Here is a 24,461-nt window from a genome sequence, read left to right as displayed (position 1 = left end):
TTTCAGAATGGCAGCCCGAAGTAATGAGCTGATGGACTGGCAGGGAAAGCAACTGACAAAGACGGAGGCAAACTGGAAGCTATGGTGAGTCAGACGGACAGTAAAGACCTGGAACTAGGGCTGGAAACCTCGAATGAAGTGAACAGAGCTATTGCAAAGATGACCAACTGGCAGAAGGAGTCAAGTAAACAGTCTTAGAATTTCTTGTGTGGGAGGATAATGATGCCACTAACCAAGACAGGAAACACAGAGAGAGGAACATGGGAAGATAATGAGTTTTATTTTAGTCAATGAATATTTATTGCTATAATAGTATTTAGTTAAAATGAATATTTTTATTTAATTATATTTAATTACTGTTAGAAATCATATTACAGTACAAATCCACAGGCTGAGATGATAAACAAGAATTTGTGTCCAAACTCCCAGGAAGTGAAAAGATCTACTCTGACCGTGACGGGAAGAAGAAAGCATCTGCATGGCTCCCAGTCTGCCCACTTTTCTTCTCCTAGCTCCCAGAATATTTGGGGATATGCATCTATGTGTGCATATGTATTGGAGGGAGAAGGCTGTACTATTGGCAATTTCAGGAGTGAAAATTAATTCCATTTCCGTGGTTAAATAGCTGAAGTAGGGAAGAATAAGAAGAGTCAATGCATGGCAAGAACTATAAGAACTCAACCATGGTCAGCTCCTTTTGTGCCTTGAGTATCAAACACCGTCATACTTTCTGACTATATATTCTTTGAATGACCACACCAGACTGTGACAGCAGTCCAATGTGCTATCACACAATGTGTGCCACAGAGACAGCCCAAATTTTAAAACTAAACTAGACAGTATTCTACAGCTCTGTTGCAAGTGTAATTAAACTGGTCTCAGTAGATAACCTGCCTGAGAGTAAAGTTAACAGAATCAACACCTTGAACACGATCAGATTCTTTTCTTCTTTTTTTTTAGGCCGTACCACGTGACTTATGAGATGTGAGATCTTAGTCCCCTGACCAGGGATTGAACCCAGGGCCTCAGGAAGTGAGAGCTCAGAGTCCTAACCACTGGACTGCCAGGGAATTCCCCTCAGATTCTTTCATTAGAGAAAGTATCCAGAAAAAGCCTCTATCATGCAAAATTATCCATGGTAATGATTTATTGGGACCAAGCAACAAAGATCTTGAAGACACAAAAATGGCAAACACAGTGACGTCTTACAAAAAAGGCTTACAAGTGACATCCTCTGTAAGACAATACCAAGGAATTATTAACTTTGTTAGACTCACGTTGGCATTGTGATGACAAGAAAATGGCCATATTTTTGGAGATGCATACTGAAGTACGTAGGATTTAAATGACAGATATTTGAAATTTGCTTTAAAACACAATAGCAAGAAAGAATAAAATGGAATAAATGAAACAAATTTAGCAAAGTCTTGATAATTACTGAATCTGAGTGATGACTATATGGGGGCGCATTGTATTAGTCTTTCTACATGTGTGTTTAAAAATGCCCACAATGATTAAGAAAGGCAGGCCCCTCCACCACATGCTCTGGTCGCAGGGCCCAGCTAGCTAACACTCCAGCCTTTGTTGAGGCCTCCTCAGCTCAACTCCAGTGTTCCAAACCAGAACCCTGGGAGGGAGAGGCACTTTCACACACAGAGGCCACACCCAACCCCACCCAGCTAGGCTTCCGTGAGCTCCATTTATTATCGTGTGAGACCATTTCCCACACGAGATGGTAAGTTCATTTGAAGGCAGGGACCACATCTGAATCCTCCTTCTCCACTAAGAATAATGCTTTGTACACAGCAACTTTTTAAGATGTATGTTGCTAAATTTAAAAAAAAAAAAGAAAGAAAAAAGGTCAGAACATGTCACAATGTACACACACATTCATGACTACTTCTTTTAATTAGCCCCCTTTACTACACCTAATTTAGACTCGCCTCCAAGCACAGCTTGATTCAGAGGCAGCAGGGATGGGAGGAAAAGGCTAGTCCACTCTACAAGCAAGTTGAGTAGAAAATATTTCTAATTTCTGCTGATGACACACTTAAAATAACCAGGAAAAATGGTATAGAAATAAACAGTGGGTATCTCCATGATCAAAATTGAATTCTCAAGAAATACCCTAAAAATGAATATTACACAAAATTTTAAAAATCTCAAATTACTTTGGTTTGACTGATATCTAGTCAGTGAATATCATTAGATAAGTCTAGACTTAACCATTTCTGGGGCCCAAATAAAACTGACACTTGCTCACTAGTAATAATCACACATTGCAACTCAGTATCAGATCAGACTAAAAGCAAACAGTTAGGAAAACCTGGGTAAGAATATGGAAGAGAAGTAGCAGAAAATGCTGGTTCTCAGAGGGTAAAATGCAGGGTAGTTCTTATTTGATTTAGGGGGAGAGAAAGGGGGAAAGCATACAATTATTGCCTATTAAATTAGGCTTTTATGGCTTTAATTAATCCACCAAAATAGTATTCATAAAGAACAGAAACAACACAGAATATTTTGTAAAAAGAAATGCCAGCTGCCTCAGTTTTGATTTCAAACTGCTCAAATTATCCAAACCATTAATTTTCTATGAACAACTAGGCAATTATCAACACCTATCTCTCTTATGTGTACCTAGGATCACATAAGAGAACAGGAGAATTGCTGTTCCTGGAGAAGCTTACCACAGAGGCCACTATCGAAGGCAAAACACAGATTAAAAAAAGAATATGAACTTGCACTACTGAAGGGATTCAGTTTATCATCTATAAGTAGCTTTAATAAGCATTCTGCAACACTGTACAATGGGCACTAGACTCAGGGAATTTAACTGTGTTGAAACCAATATGTAGAACTTACTGTAGTGTTTCTATGAAATAGCCCAATGTTCTCATATTCTACATTTATACAGAAAACAATTCGCAAATGATTTTTTTTAAACAATCATTTTTTTTTAAAGTTTTTTTATTTATTTATTTATTTTTTTTATTTTATTTATGGCTGTGTTGGGTCTTTGTTTCTGTGCGAGGGCTTTCTCTAGTTGCGGCAAGTGGGGGCCACTCTTCATCGCGGTGCGCGGGCCTCTCATTATCGCGGCCTCTCTTCTTGTGGAGCACAGGCTCCAGACGCGCAGGCTCAGTAATTGTGGCTCACGGGCCCAGTTGCTCCGTGGCATGTGGGATCTTCCCAGACCAGGGCTCGAACCCGTGTCCCCTGCATTGGCAGGCAGATTCTCAACCACTGCGCCACCAGGGAAGCCCTCACAAATGATTTTTTTCTTCTGCCTTTAGGCTTTGGTCTCATTTCCCCTGCAGTAAATCCTTTGTTCAAATATAACCCAGTGCTCTACTATAAATGGAACAGCACAAAAGTTGCATATAAGTGGGAGAAATACTAGCGATTTTAAAGGCAACAAGACAAGGCATATATGAACAAAATAAAATTTTGTATTACAACATGATCTCTTTTATTAGCCCTCAAATTTACTAGCCCAATACCTATTATTTCAAACTGCTCATCATATATTAGCCATATACCCATAATAAAATGTTTCTTTACCATCAATTGTCTCATATCATTAAAATTCTGCTTATTTATCAAGGTTCTGTGATTTTCCCCCATAACATCAAAACACTTGAAAATCCATTTCTGACAGTTATAATTTTAGTTTACTTACTACTGTGGTAGCACCTGCCAATCACTGTTTCTCTTTCTTTTTTTTTTTTAATTTTTAATTTTTGATACAATTTTGAAAGCTAACAATCCATTTACAGTTATTACAAAATACTGGCTATATTCCCCATGTTGTACGATATATCCTTGTAGCCTATCTTGCACCCAATAGTTCATACCTCCCACTCCCCTCTCCATACTGCCTCCCCTTACTGGTAACCACTAGTTTGTTCTCTATATCTGTGAGTCTGCATCTTTTTTTTTTGTAATTTTATTTATTTTTGGCTGCATTGGGTCTTCGTTGCTGTGCGCGTGCTTTCTCTAGTTGTGGCGAGTGGGGGCTACTCTTCGTTGCGTTGCGTGGGCTTCTCATTGCGGTGGCTTCTCCTTGTTGCGAAGCACGGGCTCTAGGCGCATGGGCTTCAGTAGTTGTGGCACGTGGGCTCAGTAGTTGTGGTGCACAGGCTTGGGTGCTCTGTGGCAGTGGGATCTTCTCGGACCAAGGATCGAACCCGGGTCCCCTGCATTGGCAGGTGGATTCTTAACCACTGCACCAGGGAAGTCCTCTTTTTTTGTTATATTCACTGGTTTGTGGTATTTTTTAGATTCCACATATAAATGATATCATAAAGTATTTTTCTTTCTCTGACTTATTTCATTTAGCATAATGCCTTCCAAGTCCATCCATGTTGCTGCAAATAGCAAAATTTCATACTTTTTTATGCCTGAGTAGTATTCCATTCTGTGTGTATGTATATATGTACATAAACCACATCTTCTTCATCCATTCATCTGTTGATGGACATTTAGGTTGCTTCCATATCTTGACAATTGTAAATAATGCAGCCATGAACACTGGGGTGCATGTATCTTCTCAAATTAGTGATTTTGGGTTTTTTTTCAGATATATACCCAGGAGTAGAATTGCTGGGTCATATGGTAGTTCTATTTTTAGCTTTTTGAGAAACCTCCATACTGTTTTCCACAGTGGCTGCATCAATTTACATTCCCACAGACAGCGTATGAGAGGGTTCCCTTTGCTCCACATCTTCACCAACATTTGTTATTTGTATTCTTTTTGATGATAGCCATTCTGACAGGTGTGAGGTGATATCTCATTGTGGTTTTGATTTGCATTTCTCTGATGATTAGCTATGTTGAGCATCTTTTCATGTGCCTGTTGGCCATCTGCATTTCATCTTGCAGGTGTCTGTTCAGTTCTTCTGGCCATTTTTTAATTGGGTTGTTCGATTTTTTGATGTTGAATTATATAAGTTGTTTATATACTGTTTTTCTTTTTTAATTTTTTAATTTTCTAGGGGTGATAAAACCTGAAGTAAAATAGTCTTATCAAATTGTATCAACAAACTCAAGACCAAGTATCAACTCATGTCCAAAAAAGAGGGCACTAGAGAAATGCAAAAAATACAATGAGATACCACCTCACAACGGTCAGAATGGCCATAGCACAGGGAGATCAGCTCAGTGCTTTGTGACCACCTAGAGGGGTGGGATAGGGAGGGTGGGAAGGAGGGAGACGCAAGAGGGAAGAGATATGGGAACATATGTATATGTATAACTGATTCACTTTGTTATAAAGCAGAAACTAACACACCATTGTAAAGCAATTATACTCCAATAAAGATGTTAAAAAAAAAAATCTACAAACAATAAATGCTGGAGAGGTTGTGGAGAAAAGAGAACCCTCCTACACCGCTGGTGGGAATGTAAATTGGTACAACCATTATGGAGAATGGTATGGAGGTTCCTTAAAAAACTAAATATAGAACTACCATATGATCCAGCAATCCCACTCCTAGGCATATATCCGGAGAAAACCATAATTCGAAAACATACATGCACCCCCAATGTTCACTGCAGCACTATTTACAATAGCCAAGACATGGAAGCAACCTAAATGTCCATCGATAGAGCAATGGATAAAGAAGATGTGGTATATAAATATACAATGGAATATTACTCAGCCATAAAAAAATAATAATGCCATTTGCAGCAACAAGGATGGACCTGGAGATTATCATGCTAAGTGAAGTCAGTCAGAGAAAGACAAACATCATATGGTATCACTTACATGTGGCATCTAATTTAAAAAATGATACAAATGAACTTATTTACAAAAACAGAAATGGACTCACAGATCTTGAAATCAAACTTATGGTTACCAAAGGGGATACGTGGGGGGCAGTGAAAAATCAGGAGATTGGGATTAACATATACACACTACTATATATAAAATAGATAACTAACAAGTACCTACTGTATAGCACAGGGAACTCTACTCAATATTCTGTAATAACTTATATGGGAAAAGAATCAGAAAAAGAATGGATATATATATGTATAACTAACTCACTCTGCTGTACACCTGAAACTAACATTGTCAATCAACTATACTCCAATAAAAATTTTTAAAAATAAAAAACAAAACAGCAACAAAAAAAGAGGGCACTAAAAAGATTAACAAGGAAATACTATTTCTGAAAAGCTCAAAGTATCTACTGTTTTTTTTTAAATGAAAAATAATGGTGATTTGATAACAAAAATTACAAAAACATTCTAATCCTCTTAAATGTCTAACATTCTCTTTTTACTGTCTTTTGACTAATTTGGTCTTCAAGAAAAGAAAAACCATGAAAGCTTTTGGAAGGTCTTTCCATCTTGAGAATCCAAAACAAAAAAAGCACTGATTTCAACCCATTTTTGGGGTGCAATCTTAGTGTAAATCGAAATATAACACTTACTAACAAAGTAAATAAAACCATTTATCATCTTGTTCCTGGAGAATGTGATACCGATCAATGATGCACCATAGGGCAGAGCCAGTAGGATTAAAAACCAACTGACTGGGCTTCCCTGGTGGCACAGTGGTTAGAATCCGCCTGCCAATGCAGGGGACGTGGGTTCAAGCCCTGGTACGGGAAGATCCCACATGCCGCAGAGCAACGAAGCCCATGCGCCACAACTACTGAGCCTGCGCTCTAGAGCCCGTGAGCCACAACTACTGAGCCTGTGAGCCACAACTACTGAAGCCCGCATGCCTAGAGCCCGTGCTCTGCAACAAGAGAAGCCACTGCAATAAGAAGCCCGCGCACCACAACGAAGAGTAGCCCCCGCTCGCCGCAACTAGAGAAAGCCTGCGCACAGCAACAAAGACCCAACGCAGCCAAAAATAAATTAATTAACTAATTTTTTTAAAAAAACCAAACCAACTGACTATTATCAAGTAAGACAAGTAACTTAATCAGAACTCATAAGTATTTCCTTTGTAACTACAATACCAGAAGCTCTGATTTCAAGAGAGTGGTTGTATTTGAAAATAACCATCTCCAACAGGTTTCACATGCCTAGAGATAGAGTGTGCAAATATATTTTTGAATTCCCCATGATCCTAACAAAGAGCACTGTACAGGCTCTTGTTTGTCCCAGTGAACAACAGCTAGCCACCACCAGGTATAAAGTACCTTGCTATTCCACATACAGAGCTGCATATTTAAGGTCAAGTCATATATCCCATTTAAATTATGATCGACACCCTCCTGCAGAAAGCTGTTGCAAAACATCCTTATCCAAACGTTAGCACACTGAATCCAGCAACACAGAAAGAGAATAATGCATTATGACCAAGAGGGTTTACCCTGGGAATGGAAAGTTAGTTTAACATTCAAAAATCAGTCCATGTAATTCACCACAGTGAGAGAATAAAGGAGAAAAAAACAGTATGATCATTTCAAAGATGCAGAAAAAGCATTTGACAAAATTCAACATCCACTCATGATAAAAACTCTCAGTCTCATAGGAACATAAGGAAACTTCCCAACCTATGAAGAGCATCTTTGAAAAAAGCTACATTAACATCACAACTAACAGTGAAATAGTGCTTTCCCCCTTAAATCAGGAACAAAAGATGTCTACTCCCACCACTTACATTCAACATTGTACCTGAAATCCTAGCCAATGTAAAAAGGCAAGAAAAAGAAAGAAAAGGTGTACAGATTGGAAAGGAAGGCATAAAACTCTCTATTTGGCTATGACATGCTTGTTTACATAGAAAATCCTAAGGAATCTACAAAAAAGCTACTAGAATAAGTAAATTAGCAAGTCACAGAATATAAGGTCAACATACAAAATTCAGTTATAGTTCTATATGCTACCCGCAAACAAGTGGAACATGAAATTTTAAATATCCACTTACAATAGCATCAAAAAAACTCCAAAAATACTAGGAATAGACAAACAAAAGACATGAAAGACCTCCACCCTAAAACTACAAAATACTGCTGAGAAAAATTAAAGACCTAACAAAATGGAGAGATAAGCCTCAGAAGATTGAATATTAAGATGTCAACTCTAGGGGCTTCCTTGGTGGCGCAGTGGTTGAGAATCTGCCTGCCAATGCAGGGGACACGGGTTCGAGCCCTGGTCTGGGAAGATCCCACATGCCACGGAGCAGCTGGGCCCGGGGGCCACAATTGCTGAGCCTGCGCGTCTGGAGCCTATGCTCCGCAACAAGAGAGGCCGCGATAGTGAGAGGCCCACGCACCGCGATGAAGAGTGGCCCCCACTTGCCGCAACCAAAGAAAAGCCCTCACACAGAAACGAAGACCCAACACAGCCATAAATTAATTAATTAATTAAAAAAAAAAAAAAGATGTCAACTCTTCCTCAAACTGATCTACAGATTCAATACAATTACAACCATAATTCCATCAGGCTTTTCTGCAGAAACTGACAAGCTGATTCTAAAATTTATATGGAAATTCAAAGAACCTAGAATATCCAAAGCAATCTTGAAAAAAAACAAGAACAACAAAGTTGAGGACTTACAGTTTCTGACTTCAAAACTTACCACAAAGCTACCGTAATAAGACAATCTGATACTGGCATAGGGACAGACAAATAAATCAACGAAACAGAATAAACAGCCCAGACACAGGTACACAATTACACAGTACTTGATATTCAAAAGTGCCAAAGCAATCTAATGGGGAAAAGAAAATCTTTGCAACAAATAGTGCTTAAATAACTGGATATCCATAAGGAAAATAAATAAATAAATCTCAAACCCCACCTCATACCATACACACTTATTAACTCAAGATGGATCATATAAATGTAAAAACTGAATCTATAAAACTTCCAGAAGAAAACATAAGAGGATATCTTCATGACTTAGGGGTAGGCAAAGGTTTCTTAGAGGTCACAGAATGCAATAACTACAAAAGAAAAAAATGCCAAATTAGATGAACAGGAAAGCCACAGACTGGAAAAACTTTGCAAAACACACCTACGACAAAGGACCAGTATCTAAGATATATAAGGAACTCCTAAAACTCAATGGTCAAAAAATTTGAACAAACACTTCACAAAGGAAAATACACAAATGGCCAAAAAAGCACATAAAGAAAAATGTTCAACACCATTAACTGTCAGAGAAATGCAAATTAAAACAACGAGGGACTGCCCTGGTGACGCAGTGGTTAAGAATCCGCCTGCCAATGCAGGGGACCCAGGTCCCACATGCCGCGGAGCAACTAAGCCCGTGCACCACAGCTGCTGAGCCTGCGCTCTGGAGCCCGCGCGCCTCAACAAGAGAAGCCACCGCACTGAGAGGCCCATGCACTGCAACGAAGAGTGGCCCCCGCTCGCCGCAACTGGAGAAAGCCAGCGCCCAGCAATGAAGACCCAACACAGCCAAAAACAAATAAATTTATTAAAAAAAAGAAAAAGAGGAAGAGTTTAAAAATAAAATAAAACAATGAAATGCCACTAAGCATCCACAAGAATAGCTAGTTAAAAGACTGACAACACATGGTGGGAATGTAAATTGATACAGCCACTATGGAGAACAGTATGGAGGTTCCTTAAAAAACTACAAATAGAACTACCATACGACCCAGCAATCCCACTACTGGGCATATACCCTGAGAAAACCATAGGTCAAAAAGTGTCATGTACCACAATGTTCATTGCAGCTCTATTTACAATAGCCAGGACATGGAAGCAACCTAAATGTCCATCGACAGATGAATGGATAAAGAAGATGTGGCACATATATACAATGGAATATTACTCAGCCGTAAAAAGAAATGAAATGGAGGTATTTGTAATGAGGTGGATGGAGTTAGAGTCTGTCATACAGAGTGAAGTAAGTCAGAAAGAGAAAAACAAATACAGTATGCTAACACATATATACGGAATCTAAGGAAAAAAAAAAAAAAAAAAGGCCATGAAGAACCTAGTGGCAAGACGGGAATAAAGACACAGACCTACTAGAGAATGGACTTGAGGATATGGGGAGGGGGTGGGGGGAGATGTGACAGGGTAAGAGAGTGTCATGGACATATATACACTACCAAATGTAAAATAGATAGCTAGTGGGAAGCAGCCGCATAGCACAGGGAGATCAGCTCGGTGCTTTGTGACCACCTAGAGGGGTGGGATGGGGAGGGTGGGAGGGAGGGAGATGCAAGAGGGAAGAGAAATGGGAACATATTGTATATGTATAACTGATTCACTTTGTTATAAAGCAGAAGCTAACACACTATTGTAAGGCAATTATACTTCAATAAAGATGTTTAAAAAAAAAAAAAAAAAAAAAGACTGACAACACAAATGTTAAAAAAAATATATAAAGCAACTAGAACTCTCATACACTGTTGGTAATATTTTAGAAAAAGGTCTAGTAGTTTCTTATAAAACTAAACATATACCTATGTATGTTTACAAACCAGCCATTCCACTCCTAAATATTTACCTAAGAACTGAAAACAAACGTTCACAAAAAGATCTGTACACAAATGTTCAGAGAAACTTATTCAAAACAGCCCCAAACTTTTAAATGCCCAGATTTTTATCGACAAAAGAATATGTAAACAAACTATGGTAGTCATAAAAGAGAATGGTACTCAGCAATATAAAGGAACAAACTATGCACACAAAAACAACATGGATGAACCTTGAAAACATTAGGCTGAGTGCAAGATGCCTTATTCAAAAGAATCCATTATACATGTCCCATTTGTATGGAATACACAATATTAATCTATGGTAGAAACAAAATCACAAAGTGGCCTGGGGTTGAAGGAGAATCTCCAGGGATGAACTTTCTGGGATGATGGTAATATTCTATGTCTTGATAGGGGTTTAAGTTATACAGGTGTATGTATTTGTCAAAACTCCGAAACGTACCCTTAAGGTGGTACATTTCACTGTATGCAGATTTTCCACTCTCTTAAAATATATATAGAAAACTCCATTTGTTATACAAGCAGAAATATTCAGAAGTAAAACATATAGACATCTGTAGCATATTTTGAAGTACAAACAAAAAGTTAAGATGAATTAATGAATGGATAAAGGAATGGATAGATCGATATGTGATAAAACAACAGATGCTAATAGTAGAATCTATATGATGTCTGTATGGGTATTCACTGTATAATTCTTTCAACTTTTCTGTACTTTTGAATATTTTCATAATAAAATATTGGGAAAAAAATTTTAATTATGAGTTACTACATGGATAGTGCACACTAGATCAGTAACAATAGTTGCTACTGTAATAGGGAAGAACTTTTTGTATTCTATTACAAGTTAATCACTAAAGGGATGTTGCCTATAAGCTTAAATTATACATAACTGCCCATCTCTGGGAACCCAGGTAATGAGCATTAAGCTAAAATACCTTTGTTTAGTTCACAGGAAACATCCTGACCAGGCCCACCTGTGAATGACTGCAGGGAGGAAGAAATTAACACAACGCCTCTGGAGGCTGATTGGAACCAGGAAATGTTTGACTTTACTCCCTTTCCTTTTAGTACAAAAGGAGCCTCAGGCAAGATGGTTCTTTAGGGGCAAACCACCTTCTTGGTTTGCTGGCTTTCTGAATAAAGTCGCTATTTCTTGCCTCAACAACCCGCCTCGATTTACTGGCCTGTCGTGCAGTGAGCAGTACGAGATTGGACTCGGTAACACTACAACCCCATTAACTATGTGATTACTGTGTGAAGCACTTTGGTGGGTACTCATATATGTTATATCTAATCCCCACAGCAATCCTGCAAGGCAAGTAGTAGTATCCCCATTTTCCAGATGGGACAGCTGATACGCAGGAAGACTAAGAACTTGTTCCAACCTCATACAGCTACTAAATGGTAAAGGCAGGATTCTAAACCCAGATCTGGCTCCATAAGGTTTGCTCTTTCCATTACATCACGTTGCCTTAACAATGAACTCTAAGGTTTTGGCCCAATTAATTTTTTTATACTACCATGAAATTTTATGTTATTGACTAGTAGTAGAAATAAGTGGGTTAATAGCAAGGGCTTTGGAAATCAGTGACACTGTCACTCCACTGTACTCGAATAGGCTATAACACGGCTGCTGCTATTCTTGTCTCCTTTCAACCATATTATGAATGTGATTTACGATACTAGACATGGATGCCAAAACCATGACACAATTTTCTCAAAATTCTTTACCTCATTTCTCGTTCTTCATGTTGAGCGATAAGGTTGCTATAAAAATTCTCCAGTGTCACTTTGGTCATTGTCACCCTTTCCTTTGTGTGATTACTCATGGCCGAGCAAGGTGTTGAGCCTGTCATTGCCATGGCTGCTAGAAACAACACAAAAAAGAGGTATTAGTTTTGGAGTTAGAATCCACCAATTATGCACTCTCTTACCCTTTTGGTAGGAATGTAAATTGACCCAAGTTTTCTGGAGGACAAACAATATATAACAAAAAACAAACAGAATACTTGGTGAAAATAAGTATACATTAATGTTTTTTGACCCGGAAATATCATCCCTAGGTATAAGGCCTAGAGAAACTGTCACACAGGCTCTTAAGGGAACATGCACAAAGATGTGCATTACAGAGGACGTTCACTATGCCATCATCTGTGTTATGGGAAGTTGGAGGCAATTCAGTAAGCAAATCATAAATAAAATGTTGTGGATGCATACAAAGAAATACCATACAACAGTCAGAAGCCAATCTACCTGTATCTAAAAGCAACATGAATATATCTTTAAAGCATACTGTTGCATTTTTTAAAAAGAAGAGAACAAGATTACAATACCAGATACATATATTAAGAATATATAACATAGACAGTACAATTCTTTGCCATCCAGGAATCTACCTTGAAGAAACCAAAGACCCATAAGGATTCATACACAAGGGGATTCAATGCAGCATTGTAATGACAAAGAAAAACTAGAAGTAACTTGAATAACCAACAGAACTGATTAAATTATGGAAAAGTCCTACAATGAAATTAATATGCAGACAATTAAAATATGCTCAAATGTTTAATGTCAGGGAAAATATTTCCAGTCTAAGTGAAAAAGAATAGGTTAAAAAACAGAATGTAGGGCTTCCCTGGTGGCGCAGTGGTTGAGAATCTGCCTGCCAATGCAGGGGACACGGGTTCGAGCCCTGGTCTGGGAAGATACCACATGCCGCGGAGCAACTGGGCCCGTGAGCCACAATTACTGAGCCTGCGTGTCTGGAGCCTGTGCTCCGCAACAAGAGAGGCCGCGATAGTGAGAGGCCCGCGCACCGCGATGAAGAGTGGCCCCCGCTTGCCACAACTAGAGAAAGCCCTCGCAGAGAAGCGAAGACCCAACACAGCCATAAATAAATAAATTAATTTTTAAAAAAAAACAGAATGTATACCATTTTATGTGTTTACTGCATATGCACAGAATTATTAGAAATATATATCAAAATGTTATTAGTGGCCTAACTCTAGGCAGTGAGAATACAGTAGATCATTTTATTCTTGTTTGTGTTTTCCACATTTTCTATATTTTCTTCAATGAGTGTGTACTATTACCATTAAGTTACCAAGAACTTTTAAATTTACAATTTCTATAGTTTAAAAAAATCTATGACTAAAATCTTCATCTATAGGTATATATGTACTGTGACATGACTTATGGTTATTTTATAGACGTTTACCGTCTAGTTGAATTGACAAGTTAAAACAAAGACCTATGATGGAAACAATATTACAAAAGAAAAAACCTGAATCATAATTTTAGTGATGGAAGATATCTTAAAAACAAGAGACCCTAACCTCCTAGTTTTACATATTTGAAAACCGATACCAACAAGGTTTAAATAGCTTACAAAACTTTTTTCCTGCCTAAATTTAAATCTCATTTAAATATTTTTTGCCAACCTACATTGTCACACCTCGCCAAATTGTTCACCAACCTTGACTTGCTCCAGCATTGGCAATAATGCTCAATATTTTATCCTTATCATGCCTTCCTCCTACAGGACCTGCCTCTAAGTCTATATTTTCATCCCAATATGAAGCTGAGTAAAAATCAGGAGGGGCCAAGGGCCATTTTCAAGGACTTTCAAATTGTTTTGTAGATTAAACTTAGGCTTTTAAGGAATGTGCAAACACTTATTATTACTAAGAAAACAGGCTTAACATTAAGCAATTTTATAAAAAGATACTCAGGGAAAATCACAAAGAATACTGTCATCAGAGAAAAAAGATTCAAAATCAAGGCTCTACTTCAAAGTCAAACATTTTGATTCATGATGCGCCAAAATGATCAGTAATCACAAATTCAAGATATTGAACTCATCTCTACCTTACTATAAAATGTTATTTTTTATGGGAAAGTTTCTGCTAACACCAAAGCAAACGCAAATGTTTTTAGGCTATCAGTAGAATTTTTTTTAAAACCTCTGTTTGGTTTATGAAGCTCGGGTGTGGTTCCTTACTTGTCAGCCTGTACCCCCTCCACCCACAATGAAAACCACATGTACTTTAAGTTTGGTGAAGAAATTTTAAAACCAGATTTAAAAACAAGTCTGAAGCAAGAGAGCCCTTAGTACTCCTCCCTTGTCTGAAAATTTCTGGAGAATCTCTCTCTTTCTCTCTTTCTCTCTCTCTCTCTCTCTCTCTCTCTCTCTCTCTCTCTCTCTCTCTATATATATATATATATATATTCACATTTTAACAAATGAAATTATTTCCACATAAAAATACAACTAGAGAGTGTTTAAGTCTAAGACAAACAGCGCCTTCCATATAATAGGCAGTTAGTAAACGTAAGTTGAGCAAGTTAATGATTTTCAGGTGTCAACAAAGGTAAAGAACAAAATTACATGTACATTGACAGGTATATAAAAACTGGGGCACAAACGTTTTGACCCATTTAAGTCACTACCATGACTTCCTACATTTGTAAAAGATCAACAGGAGATTAAGTGCACTCAAAGAAACTCATATAGCAGGCCAACAATGTTCCACCTGAATTGTTTCCAACCTTCATACAGTCTCTGATGTAATGGCAAAGGTTGCACTGTCCTTCCCTTTGATGATTCTTCAAACCTCCTCCCCATCCTGTTCCTCCGCTCATAAAAGGGTTAGCCTAATTCTAATAACCTTTCATCAAAAATTACAATCACTAGTGCCCTACAGCAATTTATAGGTTTACTGGGCCAACCAAGTACTTTACAGGGCTTTCCCTAAAGCTTTTGATAATTCAAGCCTTCTTGCCCTGACCTATAGGCCACTGGAGGCCTTTGCCCTATTTGTTTCATTCTCCAACTCAGAATTAAGAAATAAGAGGTACGTAAGAAATTCTTAAAAGTTAAAAAAAAATTAACAAAAGAATGTGATCCTCATAAGTCAGGGCAAACGTTAAAAGGATATCAAATGAAAACTACTGTTATATTCAATCTAGATAGTTACGCATGGTTAACTGATTGACTTTACAATGGTACCCTGTTAACTCCATAAATACCCCCTTTTCTCACCAAAATTCTTTATTTCTTTGTGACTGACAACCCAATATTTGGACAATTCAACACTGGGGCTGAGACTATTCCTTAAGAGTTACATATCTAATTTCTCCTACTGAACTAACTGTAAGCCACTGGACAGCAAGCACCCTATCTTTTACTACTTTTAATATCCTTCCCCATATCATGCACAGTGCTATGCATAGTTAAGTACCTTATAAAAGATCTGCTAGGAAAACACTGGTTTCTTATGTCTATTACCAGGAGCTGAAAATATGTATGTATGACTGGGGTAGGGTTAGGACATGGAATGGTTTTCCATACAGAGTTGGATAGAGCTGTTCTCCTCGTCTTATGAGGAAGCTGCCATCTAACGCTTGGGTGGACAGTGGAGCCTGTTATTGTGGCGGTGGTTATTTTGTGCTTAGGGAAACCACATCCACTGCCTGGCTAATTCTAAGTCAGAGCCAAAGGGAGCTGAAAGGGAGAGGAAGCACGGGGCTTCTTCACTCCAGCCTTCCTCTGTACCCTTCAAAAAGAACACGTTTCTCTTTGTGTCGTTTAGTCAACTGGGAGATCTGGTCTCTCTACTTGCCGTTCTGCTTGCTTTCCCTAAGTCTTTCTGCACAGACTTTGCTCTAAGTTCTTACTGGCATTCCTTCTCCACTCATCTTAAGAGTCTTCACTAAATTTCCCTGAGGTTTTCAGTCAACTTCTCTGAAGGCCAGTACCCTAAGACTGACCATCAGGAAGGGGGCAGACGCAAAGGTACCAACATCTCTGCCTCACACAACACCTCTCAGGGTCTTAGAAAAAAGACAAGGAGGTGCACATTCGTAACGACCGACATCCCGGAGGACACTGAGCGGTGGCAGGGAGCAGACAAAGCAGGCAACACGGAAAGAAAGCCTGGCTCCCCGCCCCAACTGCACACGAAGACAGAGAGGACGGGGTGGGGAGCCTGGGACTGGGAAAACGTGCAGAGGACCGACAAGGAGCCTCTGGAAGCCAGGAGGAGGGGGACTGTCAGGAGGGGCCGAAAGGGCAGTGCTGGAAACAGGACGCCGGCGGGAAGGGGAAACCCTCAAAAAGAGTCGGGGGAAGAGGAGAGAAGGGAAAAGCCAGGGATGGACCGAAGACAACAGCAGCTAGACACTCACCAGAGCCCCAGGGGAGGCAGGGCTGGGGGCGGCGGACAGCCGCAAACGCCGGCCGGGCCAGCAGTCTCGACGTGCGGAGAAACGAAACCCCAGCACCAGCAGCCAGCCGACCAGAGGAGGGGGCGGGACGCGTGAGGGGCTCTGAGGTAGGGGCCGAGGGGCGGTTGCGGGTGCGAACAACAGGAAGCGCCCCAACTGCCGGAAAAGACGGCAAGCGGAGGGGCCAAGGCAGCCCGGTCCCTCACGGCGGAGACGGCTGCCGCGGCGGCCAGGGGCCCAGACTGCGCAAGCGTTACTTCCCCACGAAGCGGTGGGGATTTCAGGTCTGCGCGTGCGCGACCCCACCCCTCCTCGCCTTCTTACAGCAGGAGAGGCTGGATTGAGCGCGTAAGTGTGAGGTGTGGAGCCTTCTCGGAGTGGGCGGAGCTGGGCTCGGGGGAGGATCTTTTTATTTTTTTTTACTTTTTATTTTGAAATAATTATAAGCTCACAAAAAGTTGCAAAATTAGTACAAAGAGGTCCCTTTTACCCATCACCCACCCAGCTTCCCTCAACATCTTACATAACTATACTACATTATCAAAACCAGGAAATTAACATTGGCGGGATACAATTGACTAGACCAATGCAATTAACTAGATTACAAGTCTGACTCAGATTTAACCAGTTTGGCATGCACTCATTTGTGCGTGTGCGTGTGGGTGCGTGCTTGCGTTCATGTGTGGCTCCATGAAGTTTTGTCACCTGTGTAATCTTGGTCCCCCACCTTCTCTTGATTTTCATCATAAATATGTCCGCTGGAAGCCTTGGCCCTGCCTACTCTTCCTTAAAGTGAGGATTAACACGCCTTGCCTTGGATGGGATTTGGAATCGGATACTGGGAGGGCATCCCAGTGTGTACAGAAGAACCTGCTTTTCAAGGCTACCTAGCCGCTTAGTCCATCCCACCCCTTGAGTTAAAGAGGTCCCAAGCCTTTGGGCACTCACTGGTTCCTTGAGAGTGGAGTGCAGTGCTCTTAACCGGAAAGTGTCAGGCTCCTGGAAACAAAGATGAGTAAGACATGGTCCCTGCCTGCCTTCAATAGAGGCCGTGTAGGCAGAGAAAGAAGCGTGTGTGCAAGTCATTCATTAGTGTGTTTTGTGATATTAGGGTACCCCCACGCTCTTGTGTAACTGTGTAAGACCATAGGGCTTGGTTTTATCCTTCAAGCTTGGAGTCCCAGGCTTTGTTTCCTTAATGGTCTTAAAAACATAGACTTTCCTTGAGTACTTTCATCTTTCTAGACTTCAAAGCCTAGTTTCCTTTTGTCTTAGCACACAAAAAACCACTTCGCTGGGGCTTCCCTGGTGGCTCAGTGGTTAAGAATCCGCTTGCCAACGTAGAGGACTCGGGTTCGAGCCCTGGTCTCGGAAGATCCCACATGCCGCGGAGCAACTAAGCCCGAGCGCCACAACTACCGAGCCTGTGCTCTAGAGCCCGTGAGCCACAACTACTGAGCCCACGTGCTGCAACTACTGAAGCCCGCGTGCCTAGAGCCTGTGCTCCACAACAAGAGAAGCCACCACAATGAGACACCCGCACACCACAAGGAAGAGTAGCCCCCGCTCGACGCAACTAAAGAAAGCCCGCGTGCAACGAAGACCTAATGCAGCCACAAATAAATAAATAAATAAATTTATTTTAAGAAAAAAACCACTTCACCTTTCATTCTCCTTGCCCAGAGGCCCTTCTCCCTCAGTGCCTTTTGTCAAAGTCCTCCCCATCCTTAAAGACTTAGGCACAGTGCCATATGTTTGCATCGCGCTTTTCAGTCTACAAACCACGTGCAAACACTTAATCTCAGGTGATCCTCACAACTCTTTTCTTCTTCCATTTTTATCGAGGCATAATTGACATACAGCACTGTATAAATTTGTGTACAACATAATGCTTTGACTTACATACCTCATGAAATGATTATCACAATAAGTTTAGTAAACACCCATCATCTCATATAAATACAAAATTAAAAAAACAAAACTTTCATATATAACATACAGCAGTGTTAATTATATTTATCATGGTGTGCATTACATCCCTAGTACTTGTGTTATCTTATAACTGGAGGTTTGTACCTTTTGACCACCTTCATCCAACTCCCCCTCCCCACCTCTGGTAACCACAAATCTGATCCTTTTTTCTATGAGTTTGTTCATTTATTTGTTTTTGAAGTATAATTGATCTACATTATATTAGTTCCTGTTATACAACATACTGTTTCAATATTTCTGTACATTTCAAAATGATATGTCTAATTACAAGTGTCACCATATAAAGATATTACATAGTTATTGACTATATTCTCCACACTGTACATTTCAGACCCATGACTCATTTATTTTGCAACTAGAAGTTTGTACCTCTTAATCTCCCTCACCTTTTTCCCCCACCCACCTCCCCTCTAGCAACCACCTATTTGTTCTCTCTATCTATAACTCTGTTTCTGTTTTATGTTTGTTCATTTATATTTATTTTAGATTCCACATATAAGTGAAATCATACAGTATTTGTCTTTGTCGGACTTATTTCACTTAGCATAATACCCTCTAGGTCCATCCATGTTGTTGCAAATGGCAAAATTTTATTCTCTTTCATGGCTGAGTAATATTCATATGTATATGAATATTATACACACACACACACACATACCATCTTCTTTATCCATTCATCTATTGATGGGCACTTAGGTTGCTTCCATATCTTGGCTATTGTAAATAATGCTGCAATGAACATAGGAATTCATATATCTTTTCTAATTAGTGTTCTTGTTTTCTTTGGATAAATACGCAGGAGTGGAAGCTGCATCAAATGCTAGTTCTATTTTTTTAATATTTTGAGAAATCTCCATACTGTTTTCCATAGTGGCTGCACCAATTTACATTCCCACCAATGCATAAGGATTCCCTTCTCTCCACATCCTGTTGTCTTTTTTTTTTTTTTTTGGCTGCATTGAGTCTTTGTTGCGGTGCGTGCGCTTCTCACTGCAGTGGCTTCTCTTGTTGCAGAGCATGGGCTATAGGCGCAGGGGTTTCAGTAGTTGCAGCAAGCTGGTTCAGCAGTTGTGGCATGCAGGCCCTAGAGTGTGTGGGCTTCAGTAGTTGTGGCTCCCGGGCTCTAGAGCGCAGGCTCAGTAGTTGTGGTGCACGGGCTTAGTTGCTCCGCGGCATATGGGATCTTCCCGGACCAGGGCTCGAACCTGTGTCCCCTGCATTGGCAGGTGGATGCTTAACCATCGCGCCACCAGGGAAGTCCCCTGTTGTCTTTTTGATAGCAGCCACTCGATCTTCACAGCTCTTCGGCAGGTCCCAAAGGATAAGTTTTTTGTTGTTTTCTTTTTTAATGTTTCAAGATCAAGGTCTTGCCCTTTACTTTTTTTTTAAGATTTATTTATTTATTTATTTATTTTTGGCTGCGTTGGGTCTTCGTTGCTGCACTCGGGCTTTTCTCTAGTTGCAGAGAGCAGGGGCTACTCTTTGTTGTGGTGCACAGACTTCTCATTGAGGTGGCTTCTCTTGCTGTGGAGCACAGGCTCTAGGCGCACGGGCTCAGTAGTTGTGGTTCACGGGCTTAGTTGCTCTGCGGCATGTGGGATCTTCCCAGACCAGGGCTCGAACCCATGTCCCCTGCACTGGTAGGCAGATTCTTAACCACTGCGCCACCAGGGAAGTCCTTGCCCTTTACTTTTATTTTTACTTTTTTTTCTAACTTATTTATTTTTTTAACTTTTACTTTATATTGGACTATATCTGGTTTACAATGTTGTGTTAGTTTCAGGTGTACAGCAAAGTGATTCAGTTATACATATATATATATCTATTCTTTTTCAAATTCTTTTCTCACTTTGGTTATTATAGAATATTGAGCAAAGTTCCCTGTGTTATACAGTAGGTCCTTGTTGGTTACAAAGGATACGTTTTTAGTGTTAAAGAGAAAACCACAGGCCCAAAATGGCATCACTTGTGCTAAAGCCCATGATAATAAACTTAGATTTAATACCTGATCTAATTGCAGTTTCCACCTTCCCTCAGTAATGTAATCTCAATCATCCAGTCTGGAATTTTCTGGTGAGCACCAGTGAGGTAATCTGTCATGTGGACCCTCTCCATCTCCCCCACAACTCCCACAAAGGAAGAAGATGGAATCTACATGATCAAACCTCACCCTTTCCCCAAAATATGGTGATCTGGCCTAAAGCAATTCTTTCTTTTCTTTTGCTAATAGCTTCCTTGCCCCACCCTCCTCTTGACCACAAAAACCTTCCATTTTGTACAACCCATTAGAGCACCTTTCTGTTTACTAGCTGGAATGCTGCCTGATTCATGAAGATTGAACAAAGCCAACAGATCTTCAGATTTACTTGGTGGAATTTTTGTTTTTTTAACAACAGATGAAGTAACTAACACTTGGGGAAGCAAAGTGACTTGCCTGAATTCTCACAGCTGGGAAGCCAAGTAGTGAAGCAGGGAACCCCATTTTCTAACTGAAAATTCACTGTTCTTTCTGCTTTCCCCTTTCCTTCCTCTAAAGCCCAGCTCAAACCTTATCTTCTCCTTGGAGCCTTCCCAGTTTCAGGAGAGGAATTTTGTTCTCCACTCTCTATAGTCCTATATTAATTTATCTGTATCCCAACTCTAATAAATACTAAAGGTTTCCTCAAAATAGTCTAGCCAAAATATGCTGATCTAGCCCTTCATGGACCCAAATGGTGACATTTTACCATGACTCCATTAAGTGTAGTGGACATTTGTCATTCTTTTTGACGACCTAGCTCCTGAATCCCTTTCAAGTATTTCCCACTTCTCACTATCAAAACTGAAAATTACAGGTAGTCTCTTTCCTAGACTCCCTTGCAGCTAGAGAGTGGGCATAAAAACCTAAGTGCCATGAATCACTTATTCCACCCTGACCCCCCCACCTGTGGGTTGGAAATTAGGGTGATCTGATCCTACTCTTGCAGGACTCAGCCTCATTTGCCTCACTCTAAAACTCTGGTGTTGTCAGACCCAGCCCTTATTTTATTTTATTTTATTTATTTATTTTTGGGCCCTGTGGCATGTGGGATCTTAGTTCCCCGACCAGGGATCGAACCCGTGCCCCCTGTAGTGGAAGCAAGGAGTCTTAACCACTGGACCAACAGGGACAACCCTGGCCTTTATTATAAATGTTGATATTTCATTCATCATAGATTTTTTTGCATTAATTTTTATTTTTTTAATATTGCATTAAAATATTACCTTGATTACTGATTTTTTGCCACCTTCATAAATCTTATACCAAGGTGAGTATCTGGCTCACCTCTCCCTACTCCAGGCCCTGGAAAGATCACTCTGAATCCATTCTGGTGAGAGTGGTGGTGGCTCCATATGACGTCTAGAGACCTCCACAGGGGTCTCATTGGCCAGAATTGCATCCCATGGCCACCCTTCCTGGGAGAGCATACTCAGCTTTTTATGATCTGTTAGGGAGGCAGGCAAGGAAAAAAGAGGTTAAGAATGTATATTGGCTGATACAGTCAATAATGTTTGCCATGGCAGTATATAATACTTTGCTGTTCTCTTTTTTTTTTTTTTTAATTTTTATTTTTGGCTGTGTTGGGTCTTCGTTTCTATGCGAAGGCTTTCTCTAGTTGCGACAAGTGGGGGCCACTCTTCATCGCGGTGCGCGGGCCTCTCACTATCGTGGCCTCTCTTGTTGCAGAGCACAGGCTCCAGACGCGCAGGCTCAGTAGTTGTGGCTCACGGGCCCAGTTGCTCCGTGGCATGTGGGATCTTCCCAGACCAGGGCTCGAACCCGTGTCCCCTGCATTGGCAGGCAGATTCTCAACCACTGCGCCACTAGGGAAGCCCTGCTGTTCTCTTTTAATCTAATTTACTAATCTAAATGGAGAGCAGACATATAGCAGGACCCTTATTAATTGACTTCTGGTTAATGGGAACACTGAAACAGAGTCATTCCCTTTGTATTTCCTATTCTATATTAACTCTGCCTTCTTATAATTTTTTTTAATAAATTTATTTATTTATTTTGGGCTGCGTTGGGTCTTAGTTGCTGCACGCGGGCTTTCTCTAGTTGCGGCGAGCAGGGGCTACTCTTCTTTGCAGCGCACGGGCTTTTCCTTGCAGTGGTCTCTCTTGTTGCAGAGCATGGGCTCTAGGCACGTGGGCTCAGTAGTTGTGGCGCACGGGCTTAGTTGCTCTGCAGCAGGTGGGATCTTCCCAGATCAGAGCTCGAACCTGTGTCCCCTGCATTGGCAGGCAGATTCTTAACCACTGAGCCACCAGGGAAGTCTCTGCCTTCTTATAATTACAATATAATTCACCTAATCCAAGCTTCTCCGTTTTATAACAGATTTCTCTAAAAACTCTTGGAATGAACAGCCTTACAGGATACTAAGTTATTCTTCATTCCCATGGGACTTGACTTGGTCTGAATATTAGCACTTCTTTTGTCTTGCTCCTTTCCCCAGTTTCAGACCCATTAGCCTTTCCCTTCTCTTTAAACTTTGCTCTAAATTGTTCTTTGTCCCAAAGGAATCACCTGCTTCTCCTCCATCAAGCTAACCTGTGATTGCTTCACCAGCTGAAGCTCAGGCTCTTGGCAAAGACCACAGTCCTCTAGAGAACAGGCATCTTACCCCCTGGCAGTGTGTGTCCAACCCAGTGGGGGCCATGACAGCAATTGCCTCTGAATATTCCCTCCAGTTGAGGGAAGGAACTGTGCTTGGTGCCTGCTAGCCCTGGGCTTCTCAAACTTCAACGTGCAAACAAATCCCCTGGGATTCAGCTAAAACGCAGATTCTGATTCAGAAGGTCGGGGGCTGAGCTGAGATTCTGCATTTCAAAGAAGCTCGCAGGTTATTCTAATGCTGCTGGTCCACATACCTTGGAGTTACAAGCAATTTAAATGTATATCTAAGTGAAAAATATGAAGGGGAAAGTGCCCACAATCCAGCAGCTCTACGTCTCCACCAGGGCAGAGACTGAGGCAAGTGAGGCACCTAGGGCACAGCATTCAAGGAGGCACTCAAGTTCAGGTGCGGCCCCTGCGCTTGCATGATCCTGAGAGTGTGTTTCCTTACATTGTGAGTCCTAACACCTCACTTGCCCACCCTAGTCCCAGCCCCAGCCCTGGTCACTACCAAGTAACATTTTGGTGGGTATCCCTTCAGAGTACTTTCTTACTTTTTTAAAAAACATTATTTTATGTTTTGTTTATTTTAGTGAACTCCATTTAGCAACTACATGGCCTCATCTGACTGAAAGTATCATCGTGGATAATAATGTTTATTTGGGAGTATGCTGAGTAGTACATTGAGATTCACAAATTTTGGTAGAATAAATTAACTGCCAAGAGGTTAGTAATTTTCCTTTTTCTTTATATCAGCTTCAGGTGTACAGATTACTTTCTAATACACACATAAACATATATGGGATCATACTGTATATGATTATACTGTATGTAATTATACCTACAATATTTCACATGCAGTATTGTACTCTTATTATCTGTCCATTTGTATCTGTTATGATATTTTAAAATCCTCAAGCTCTGACAGCTTAATCCCAATAAATTCATTTAATAATCCTTTTCCTCAGAAACGTGCATAGTTGGGACTTCCCTGGTGGTCCAGTGGTTAAGAATCCGCCTTCCAATGCAGGGGACACGGGTTCAATCCCTGGTCGGGGAACTAAGATCCCACATGCCGCGGGGCAACTAAGCCCATGTGCCGCAACTACTGAGCCTTTGTGCCACAACTAGAGAGCACACCTGGCACAACTACAGAGCCCACG

The 24,461-nt window shown here is 40.5% G+C and overlaps 1 protein-coding gene across 4 annotated transcripts in view; it reads right to left on the bottom strand.

Moving 5' to 3' along the window:
- Window positions 1-24,461, bottom strand: part of STK38 (serine/threonine kinase 38) — a 64,042-nt gene that overhangs the window by 26,274 nt on the left and 13,307 nt on the right. For 2 of the 4 annotated variants that reach the window (XR_009505748.1, XM_059938809.1), the window contains exon 2: window positions 12,177-12,309. Coding sequence is in view for 3 of the 4 variants with exons in the window: in XM_059938809.1 (XP_059794792.1) it covers window positions 12,177-12,309 (133 nt within the window). In the remaining variant the exon portion in view is untranslated. Of the gene's footprint in view, window positions 1-12,176; window positions 12,313-16,631; window positions 16,919-24,461 lie in introns of those variants that run through there. The other 2 variants (XM_059938811.1, XM_059938810.1) reach the window with 2 other exon arrangements.

Source organism: Balaenoptera ricei, chromosome 11, assembly GCF_028023285.1.
Source record: "Balaenoptera ricei isolate mBalRic1 chromosome 11, mBalRic1.hap2, whole genome shotgun sequence".
NCBI lineage: Eukaryota > Metazoa > Chordata > Mammalia > Artiodactyla > Balaenopteridae > Balaenoptera > Balaenoptera ricei.
This window is presented reverse-complemented; position numbering and strand designations above follow the sequence as displayed.